Genomic DNA, 10765 nt, shown 5'->3' with positions numbered 1-10765 from the left:
ACGTGTAAATATGATCAGATTAAGGTACTAAAATGCATGTTATCATTATTCACTCTCAAACCCAAACTACATGATTATCACACGTGAGTATTGGTATACTATATCTTGCCACAAATAATTGATTCGTATTCAAATGTTATCGAAGAGTCAATGTTAATTTTTCGTGAATGAAATATAGGAAGAACGGGTTAATGTTCTGGGACATGAGATGAGATGGGATATGTGACAAATGACAAGTCATTGTCCCATCCATCCCCGATCATTATTCAACCCATTACATCCGTCCAGGACATGCTGAACACCTTGAGAAGGTCACAGTCTAACTGAAGTTAGGTCGGATCAGACCAAACCAAACAGACGGTCTGCATTTTAAGGGGCAACCAAAATTTTGGTCTGGTTTTGGTTTCCACGTTGAACTGGACCAAATATCGAAGGTAAATTATGATTATTTTTTTTTGAAAGAAATTTGATTCAAAAGGAGGGTAAATTATTATTATTATTATAATCTTGTAAAATTCAATAATATTAGTACGATAAAGAGAGAAGTCCCCCCTTAATCCACTCGTGCCACTACCGTTGTTGCCATTGCCCATGTGTTTCTCTCTCATTCTTTCTCTTGGAATATGTTTCTTTCCCTCTCATTCTCCCCTGCTTTCTAACTCTCTTGTTCATTCTTGCATTCTCAATGTCTCAATCTCTCATCCTTTCTCGTATTCTCACTCTTTCAATATATCCTCCCCCATCCTTTCTAATTTTCTCACTCTCTATCTCTCTCAATCACTTGTCCTTTCTCTTTCACACACTCAGTATCCGTAATAATCTCTCATTCATTCTCACATTCTCACATTCTTTCTTTCTCTCTCATTGGTTCTCACATTCTCGCTCTCTAGATCTCATTCTCTATCTCTCTCAATCTGTTGTCCTCTTACATCCTTCCTCTCTCCCTTTCTCTCTCTCAAACTTTCATCCTTTATCCTTTGTTGCCCTCTATCTCTGTCTCTCTATCTCTCTCAGTCTCTGATTCCTTGGTCTCTTCCACTCTCCCTCTTAGTGACTCCCCTTTTGTGTCTTTCTGTCTCATTCTTACTCTCACTCTCTCATTCTAAATCTTTCTCACTCTCATTGTCACTCTCCTAGTAATTCTCATTCTTACACTCTCTCCCTCTCCATATTTCTTGCACTTTCTCTCCCTATTTAATTCGTTCTTGCCTCTAACTCTCTCTGACTTAATCTCCCCCACTCCAAATCTTTCATTCCTCCTCATACTCGCACTCTCCCAAATTCTCAGTGTTTTTAACTCTCTTTCTCTCTCTCTCTCTCTCCCTCTCTCTGTCATTGGTCATTCCTTGCACTCTCACTCTCTCACTTTCTCTCTCTCTCTCTCTCTCTCTCCTTCACATCTCACGAACTCACTCTCTCAATTACTCACACACTCACTCTTTCTTACTCGCTCCCTCTCTCATTCCCCACTCCCTTCCCCTCTCCCTCTCACTATTTTCCTCAGTCTAATTTTTTTTCCCATCTCACCTTTTATTTAAAGTATACTATAAAGAGTGTAAACACAATCTCATTGAATCTGTTATTTGAGAATCAACAAATTTGGTGCCACTTGGATGTTCTAGACAAGATTCCCCATGTCAAATTTACAAAGCCGCAGATGATGTGATTTGATTATTGCATTAATGCTCTCAGCTTATAAATTAATGTTAACTGTGTTTTTTTCAAAACTTAGACGTTGACTTTGTACCCTTGACTTTGACATTGACTAGTAAACATGACCAGACAGAGAGAAGCTGAACTTTAGGTTGAGGTTTAGATTTTTGCAAAAACCAGACTCAGAACTTCCCTACAAACCCAACTCAAAACGACCAATAGAAAAACGGAAGAGTGAGAAATAGAGGAATTGAAGTGAGACACATACAGTGGGGACAAACAAATACAAATACACATATATTATAGAGACAAAGATATAGAGAGAGATATAGATAGAGATGAAAGAGGATGAGATGTAGAGAAGGTGAGAGAGGAGAGAGAGTGAGAGAGGAAAGACCCAAGCGAGAGAGAGAGGAGAGATAGAGAGAGAGTGAGACAGGAGAGAGAGTGACCTAGAAGAGAGAGTGCGGAGATATATATAGAGAGGAGGAGAGAGAGAAAGTGAGAGAGGAGAGAAAGTGCAAAAGGAAAGACTAAGTGAGAGAGTGTGAGAGGAAAGACCGAGTGAGAGGGTGAGAGAAAGGAGAGAGAGAGTGAGAGAGGAGAGAAAGAGAGAGAGAGGACAGAGAGATATATAAATAGAGAGGAGGAGAGAGAGAGTGAGAGAAGAGGAGAGAGAGAGAGGACAGAGAGATATATAAATAAAGAGGAGAGAGAGAGTGAGAGAGGAGACAGAGAGAGAGAGGAGAGAGATATATATAAATAGAGAGGAGATAGAGAGTGAGAGAGGAGAGAAAGAGAGAGAGAGGACAGAGATATATATAAATAGAGAGGAGAGAGAGAGAGGAGATATATATATATAATTATATATAGAGGAGAAGAGAGAGAGTGAGAGAGGAAAGAGGAGAAACTGAGAGGAGAGAGAGAGAGAGAGGATATATATATATATATATATATATATATATAGATAGAAGAGAAGAGAGAGAGTGAGAGAAAAAAGAGGAGAGACTGAGAGGAGAGAGTGAGAGGGGAGAGAGAGAGTGAGAGATTAGTAGAGGAGAGAGAGAGAGAGTTATACATTAGAGAAGAGAGTAGAAGAGAGAGAGGAGAGAGGAGAGAGGAGAACATTAGAGGTCGCGGGGGCCATCGAAAGACTGGGACTGGCGGAGGTTCCAGTGGAGTCCCTCGCGGATGCCTCGCAGGAAGTCGTGGGTGGAGTCTCGGGAGCAGGCCGTGGGCACCGGCCACCGCGCCATCCGGCACACCAGCGCGTCCCCCGGCCCCAGCTCCTCCCTCCTCTTCCCGTCGAACGACGCCCACGCGCGCCCCCGGCTCCTCCCCGCCACCTCCACCCTCACCGTCACGTGCTCCGGCAGAATCAGCGGCCGGAACGACAGCGAGTGCGGGCATATCGGCGTGAACAGTATCCCCGGCACCTGCGCCCCCTCAACCCCATCCCTTAAGCGGTTAATATTGTTCAGGCACACGGACGGGACGATTTTTCGTCTCGGGACGAAAAAAATCCTTCCGTCCGAGGATACGGACGAATTTCGGGACGAAAATTCGTCCCGGGGACCACCAGACAGGTTTTTTCGTCCAGAGGTCTCGGACGAAAAAACTGTAAGTCCAGAGGTCTCGGCGGTTGTCGATGAATAACCGCCGGATTCACATCCGAGGGTTGAGATCTGGCGGGCCATTTGTACATATGTCCATTTGTACAAACTGCCGCTCAGAATTAATTGTACATATGTCCATTTGCATTCTCTCTCCTCCATATTTCCCTTTAAAAACTTAGAAAAATTTATATTAATATATTAAAAATATAAAATGGGTTTTTTTCTCTATGAATTTTTATCCTTGGACGGGATGGTTTTTTTATCCTTGGACAGAAAACCGTCCCGTCCTTCGTCCCTGAACTTACTCTCGACATCGGACGGGACGAAATTCGTCCCGTCCATCGTCCACGTCCGGGACGATCCGGAACTATACTTAAGCTCTCACCGACGGATGACGACCCCCACTGACTGGACACGTCCCGTTCTCCGTCAACGCCATTATCGTTCCTCGTTGATGTTTACGATGCCGCTGACGAGTTGATATTTTCTGGAATGGGACTGGAGGCTCTTCCGTTCAGTCATCTGTTACATCTTTCCCGTCTGTGGCTTAGACGGAACAGATGACAGGACGATTATAACTCGGTGGTGGTTGACGACCGGACGGAACAGAACGGGAGCCAGTGAGGGGTTTTGTTCTGTTCCCGGGGTCGGGACGAATGATGGATCGGGGGTCAGCACGTTTGGTCAGCGACAATACTGGCAACGTTGACTGACGACAAGATCATGACGACGGTTGTCATAGGCCGACGACGTCGAGGGACGGATGACGGCTACCTATATACTAAAGATCTAAATTGCACCTCACCTGGGGGTGGACCATGGATCCTCCGGCGGCGAGCGAGTAGGCGGTGCTTCCCGAGGTCGTGGACAAGATCAGGCCGTCCCCTTGGACGCAGGTCACGAAGGAGCCGTCGCAGTAGCACTCCAGGTAGGTGAGGAAGGAGGAGATGCCGCGGTCAATGGTGACTTCGTTCAGCACCAGAATTGGCTCTTCCAGGCCCACCTCGCCCTTACTGGACTCGCGGACCACGTGGCACTGAAGCCGGTGCCTCAGCGTTATGCTCACCGGCCCATTAAGGATCGACTCCATGTGCTCCTTGTAGTTCTCACTCTCTATCAAAACAGTTGAGTTTTTTTTTAATTAAAATTTTTTTAAAATATAAAAGGGTAGAATGGTCTTTTGTCTCAAAGGATACGAATGGGTGTCATGAAGCCGAGAGAGCCGAGCGAGAAGGGGACGACGGGAGGAAGCGGCCCCTTGAACAGTGACGCTGCCTGTCAGTAGTAACAATTAATATGTTTTTAAAAATTATGAAAAACGTTATTTTCAGAAAGGACATACCCATAGAACTGTTCCATCTCCCCCTAGAGTGACCACAAGGTCCACTTTGGTGTGTAAATCGCTGATATCTTCTTCTGCTCACGTAAAAAATAAAAAGAAAAGAAAATATCAAGATATGCTCAAGCAATATATAGTTACTTTCTACATTATACTGTACTAGTAATACTTAATATGTAGTTCACCAATCGAGGAGTATACACAAAATAAAAACATTAATGTTAAATTCATTAACTGACCGTTTTCCCAGGTTTGGAGGAAATTAAATTCAGAACCCTCCTCCAAGAGCTCTGTTCTCACGCGAGGCTCCACAAAAACATTAATGTTCTTGCAATATCTGAGCCATCTAAAAAATAAATACACACAGGGAAGCATGCTCAGCCATGAAATGAAAAGAGTCTACCGTTTTATGCTTAAATAAAAACTTTAGAAAGAATATAAGGACACACACAGGAACCATATTTTAGAGCTGTCAATAATAAATGAAATGGCAACAAAAATGCCAAATAACGTGGCACGTTCTTTGACACACCTGACCATTTCAGAGCATAGGACACGTACATAGCTCGAATTGGGCTTTGTCAATATAAGGACAGCCCGTGGCCTTGACTCCCACTTCAAAAATATCTGCAAGGAAATATTATATTTCGCTATGTTTTTTTGAAGAAAAGATAGGGAAGATCACACAAAATTGATGATGCTTACGAAAAGAATATTACTTGCTCATGTAAGTTTAAGGCAAGGAATAATGAAATGTTATCAAAGTAAGGTAAAATGGCGCTGGACCTGCTTACTGCTGCGCTCAATGGCAGCTATGTCTCCTCTTTCAAAGGAAACGACCTCACGTTTATGTTGCCCGTTTTTCTCTCCATTGCATCCCCAGTAAAGCTTGAACAAGGCCTGCATTGTTTTCCATGGCGGTTCAATAAAAGAGGAGAGGTCTTTGTATTTCAATAAAATATGTTATCAAAATAATGTTGATGGAAACTGAAACAGAGAGCTGGATTTAATATTTAACTCAACCAAATACATAACATATTGACAACACGAGAAATATGAGAAGCGTTTTCACTGGAATGCTAAGAAAGGCCTCCAAGAATCTGCATATCGAAAATGTTTTGGCGAAATCTTTAATAATATCACTCTCTATTGAAATCTTCAAAAGATATATCATTATTCATTGAAAATATCTAGCCTTGATTAAAAGATCTCATATCAATGAAGGTATCAACATATCCACAAACATTGTAAAGTTCATTGCATTAGCCACGCTTACCCTTGTTCATCACCTTCACGTAATTAACGCCGAAGTTGTTTCCAACCATTTTGGGCCAGATTGCCACAATAAATACAGAGACCTTACCGACCCATTCTTAATGCATAAACTAGAAGTTTAAGAATTAACGGCAATAAAATGAAGAAATAATATTTTTCCAATCAGTGGCGGAAGAAAAGTGAAAAGAATTCACAATGAACTTAATTATACATAAATGTACGGATGATACTAAGTTCTATTTAATTATTGTTTATGGTTATTACCTTTTTGGGGGGCATTTTACTGGAAACATGGGAATCTACGTCTTCATCCCCAAGAATCTCATCGGTGTAAATCCCACACTTTTCCCAATCCTTTTCTTCAGACGTAATAGAAGGACGATCCTGATCTTTCGTGTTTCCAGAATTCTCTTTCTCTGGAAAACTCAAACAATTTTCACTCTCTGGTTCTGCATTCCATAAAAATTGTTTTGACTTAAATCAAAATAAAACATAAAATTATGCATGAAGATATTTAAAGCGATCATTTAATTATGGGCCCAGGAAAGGTCGAACACAAAAGCCTAAAAAGAACATTCAGGATTATTCTTTGACAATGGATAAGTTTTATTTGGAAATTGTACCTAATCTACTCATACATATAACTTTGAACAAAATGTATCTATTTCAGCCTTCGTGGGTAAAATTAAAATTTAGATAATTCAAGATTTAGAGTCTCAAAGTACTAGCTTTAAAATATAGTTCATTTCACATTCTTTGAAAGTATTACAAAAACAAAAGGTGACCTGTGCCCCTCAAGTGTCGGTTGCATTCCCTTTCAATTTCATACTTTCTCTTCCATTTATCGGCTTCTGCTTTAGCGCAGGCCTTCGCCTCTGAAACTCTTCTCAAGGCCTTTGCAACAGCTGTATTTCAAGGCAGAAAGGTTATAAGATGTCTTCATGAAAAATAATTAAAAATTAAAATATATATCATGATGTTAAGATAAATAATATTTCCACTGTCAGCGCTTAGCTTCGAAAATATTGAAAATATTAATGCAGTAGTAAAACTGTAAGGAAACCGTTTTGTTAGACAAATAAGAAAGCCCTGTTCGTTGAAACAATGTAAAGCCTTAGAAAAATCTCATAAAGAGGTTGTATACATTTTTATCTCTTCCATGATAACAGAACGCAACAAATAAGATCTTTCCTAAATGATAAATAACAATTGGAAAATTCCGATTCTGCCGTCCACTTTAGATAAAAAAAATATTATGTTTTGACATAATATCTGGAGGTTTTAAAAAATAAATTTTAACTTCTGAGATTCAGAGTTATATTTGAAAAATATATAGAGCATTTCAAGATGAAAAAGTCCAAGAGCTAAATTGGGACCCCGTGTTAGTTCTTTAAGGCCTATACAAGATGAAATCTCAATTTAAAAGCTAAAGCCGATGGAAAATATGTTTCCGGATAATGTTTACTCCGAAAAAGAAACTACAAATTGGAATTTGTCAAAAAAGGATGCGCCCTACTTCTCATTGCCTCTGAATATTCAAGCAGATATTGATCGTCTGTCTGAATGGGTTCTTCTTGCAAGTATTCTTGTTCTGGCTTTTGCAAATAATCTCGAAAACCATTCTCCAAATTTAGGCTGGAAACTTCAAACTTCACCTGATCTTCAAATACCTGTATAAGAAGAAAATCACATTTGGAAGGGTGATGAGCAAGATTTCTGGGACGAGGTCAACGTAAATATACTTAATTTGTAAAAAATGGGACATAGTACCAAATCCTCAATATTTAATCGACATATTACATGACAGCGGATTTTAGCCACAAAAATTTCGCCCGTAGCAGTGCCCATTAATCTGTAATTTCTTATGTAATTCGGTCCATAAAGATGCTTTTTTAGTTTAAGTATGATTTTTATAAGCATTTTAATGCCATCAATCGAATCGATTTGTTGAAAATTATTGTGTATTAGCCAAATTCCAAGGTTAAAACTTATGGAATCAGAAGACAAATTCCAATGTTAAAACTATTGCATGAAATTAAAACAAGGACAAAGTTCATGCTCACACTCAGCAAAAAACTCGATATCTTGAAATTGAAAATACAATAAAACGAATCCGTAAGAACCTCAAGACATTTATCCCAATATGATGACCATCTATCACACAGAACAAGCCCTTCTGCAATTCTAACAGATAGGTTGGTCACAATCGAAATACAATACCAATCCTGAGAAATTTCTCGATTAATTCAGGACGATCAGTGACTACAAGCATAAGAGACTCGTCTCCGAGTACTATAACTGGCTACAAACAGATAGGAAACATCAGCCGCTTGATACTAAGGGTTAAGTAAAGTAAACATAAAATCTTCTTAAATTCTTCGCACAATATGTGCAATTGATTAACCTGATGCCGGAATAGGTCAATTTCAACAGAATAGCTTAATTAAATCAGCGATCAAGAAAGACACTCCGAGTAAAAGACAGAATTAGAAATTAAATAACCGTAAATCTCACCCGACGTGGCTGCTGAATCTGTTGCTGTTTCGAAGACATGGCGCTCCGGCAACGAATGCGGGGCTCCAATTAGCGATTGCCGTCGCAAAGATGGGATAAAAACAGCCAAAACCACGTCCAGGGCAGAGAATCGATCGCGAATTTAAGTAATCAAAGTAAATTTACGCCCTCTCTTGGAACATCCGTCGCAATTTAAAGCGGCGGCGACTCGCGGGGATGTTCAAAGTGGTGGGTTAGAAGTTCGGTGGGAATGGCGCGGGCCCCAACTATTTAAACCAGATGACAAGAAGCCAGTCATAATTTATATCTAAACCCTCGCTATTTTCGTGAATTAATCATCTACCGGATCATGTTTGTTAGAAGATAACAGTCTACACACGTGTTTAGGGCCGTCAAAGTCAACGAACGTCATCGTTGACGAAGACTCCGTCGTGAAAGTTTGTCACGTGGGAGTCACGAGGGAGTCTAGTGAAAATTCCTTGAAAATTGAATAAAATATTTCTTACTATGCAATTTATATTTTAAAATATTTACAATCATCTCCCCTCTCTTACCTATTGTCCCCCAATAATCCATTTGTAAGTCACCAATTTACTGGATTTTCTATGATTACAAATTTGTCTTAGAAGTATAAATAGCTCTGGGGTTGGTAGTTCATCTACAATCCGATGTCCCTTTTATTTTCATCAATGTCTAATACTTCGTAGGATAATTTTTGTGACCCTCATTTGAAAATTGTGGTCTTAAACCAGTGCGAGTATTCAAATTAGGTCAATGCACACCCAAACCTAGAGAGTCAAGTACTTTAAAAAGAAATCAACCCGTGAATAGCTTATTCACTTTCTCATTTGATGTATTATTTTAACCTTCATTAATGTATCATGAAGTTAAGAATTATGTTTTATATTGTTTGACACATTTTTTTTTGGTGATAAAAAAACTCCCTTAAAAATTTCAAGAGAATTCCCTGATTTTTGTATTTTTATTTCTTGGGTAAATATTATATGATTGTTTCACTAGGAGGTGAATTTAACTATGAAGGAGATTACTGTGGTCAAAGTGGCCACATTTAGCGTTTAGCAAGGGAATACCATACCAGCATTCGGAACAATCTACATGATTTATAAATAAGAAAAAAGGTGGCTCCAAGACAAGGGCTATTATTAGTTAACAATGATTAGGGTTGTTGTAATAGATTAAAAATTACTCCAAAGGTAAAGTGTATGGACACTAAAGCACTTTAGAAAATATAATGCTTTGTATGATGAATCTGATGACATTGTGCTGGCATTATTCACAGTTTTAATTCTTTAACTTGAATTTTTTAGGTTTGAAGATTCATGGACAAATTAGGAAGATGGTAAAATTGAAAAACAAGAAAAAAGGCAATCAAAGGTTTATAAACTGTTTGAAAATCCAAAAACTTAAAATGGTAGAACTTCAGAAATGTTGTGAAAGATCTACATATCTAAACTGATCACAGAAAATGGATGAACCATTAGCTAACCTAGTTTTCCACTAGATCAATCCCATATGCTCCTGATTGATGGTTGTGTAAATTCAACTCCAAACAGTAAAGTTCTTGGTTCCTGCAACAAATTGACCCTCATTTTTTATCAATTCATAGTTTCTTGTCCTCAACGGATTAATTATCTCAGATTCACGAAGACAAGACAATATTTCTCTCCCTCAGCATATAATATTTTGTATGGGCTGAAAAATTCTGAGAGTCTATGACCCAGTGAGGAAAAAAGGGGTAAGGATCAACATGGCTTAGTCTAATTAAATCAACATGAATTAGACTGGGATGAGGCACCTGGTCACTTTGACTCCTTTAGCTCACTCCTCAAATTGCTACACTGGCCCATAAAATCTGCCCTACGATGCATTTAACTTAAGTTTAGCAACCCTAGACCAGCTTCCAGTGGTCCCTTAAGCCCACTTTGTGACCCATAAATTCTTAACCAAAATAAATCCTTAAAATATATATTAGACTCAAGTATATCATTTATTCATGAAATAAATGCGTAAAACTCTGAAATTTTTTCTAAAATCTAGAAAATTTATAATATCTCAAAGAAAATTTCAGAATGATTTTTGGGTTTAATTTACATGCATTTTATCTTAGAAGGATATTAAATTAAGTCATTGTTTATATATGCATGATGAACTTATATAAAATACTGATAAGATGCCCAAATTTTAAGGCATAAAATAATGATAATGACATGTCAACGCATGATATATATGCCTGTTATGATACCACATCTTTAAATAATTTCTAGTCCCATAGAAAAGGAATTACACATAGAAGGAACAAGGTCTCCACATACCTCCAGGATGGTCATGAATTCCACATATATGGTGA

At 38.9% G+C, this 10765-nt stretch overlaps 1 protein-coding gene across 1 annotated transcript; it reads right to left on the bottom strand.

The window, feature by feature from the left end:
- Positions 1–1849: 1849 nt before the first annotated feature.
- On the bottom strand, positions 1850–8636 carry NADK1 (NAD kinase 1). The gene is made up of 11 exons (XM_078586642.1): positions 8398–8636; positions 7400–7553; positions 6669–6788; positions 6148–6332; positions 5395–5508; positions 5141–5235; positions 4848–4954; positions 4612–4685; positions 4466–4544; positions 4075–4382; positions 1850–3089 (listed from the first exon to the last, which is right to left on the bottom strand). The coding sequence occupies exons 1-11, from the start codon at positions 8434–8436 to the stop codon at positions 2781–2783; spliced, it is 1584 nt and encodes a 527-aa protein (XP_078442768.1). The 5' UTR covers positions 8437–8636; the 3' UTR covers positions 1850–2780.
- Positions 8637–10765: the final 2129 nt, after the last annotated feature.

The sequence above is a fragment of the Wolffia australiana genome, chromosome 1, assembly GCF_029677425.1.
Source record: "Wolffia australiana isolate 7733 chromosome 1, ASM2967742v1".
Lineage (NCBI taxonomy): Eukaryota > Viridiplantae > Streptophyta > Magnoliopsida > Alismatales > Araceae > Wolffia > Wolffia australiana.
Note: the sequence above shows the minus strand (reverse complement) of the source record. Positions and strands in the feature narration are given on the sequence as shown.

Coding starts and splice junctions, on each gene's coding strand:
- NADK1 (XM_078586642.1), bottom strand. CDS start 8,436: ATGTCTTCGAAACAGCAACAGATTCAGCAGCCACGTCGG. Junction 7,554..8,397: donor AGATTCAGCAGCCACGTCGG/GTGAGATTTACG, acceptor CTTCTTATACAG/GTATTTGAAGATCAGGTGAA. Junction 4,383..4,465: donor CGGCTTCATGACACCCATTC/GTATCCTTTGAG, acceptor CTGTTTTGATAG/AGAGTGAGAACTACAAGGAG.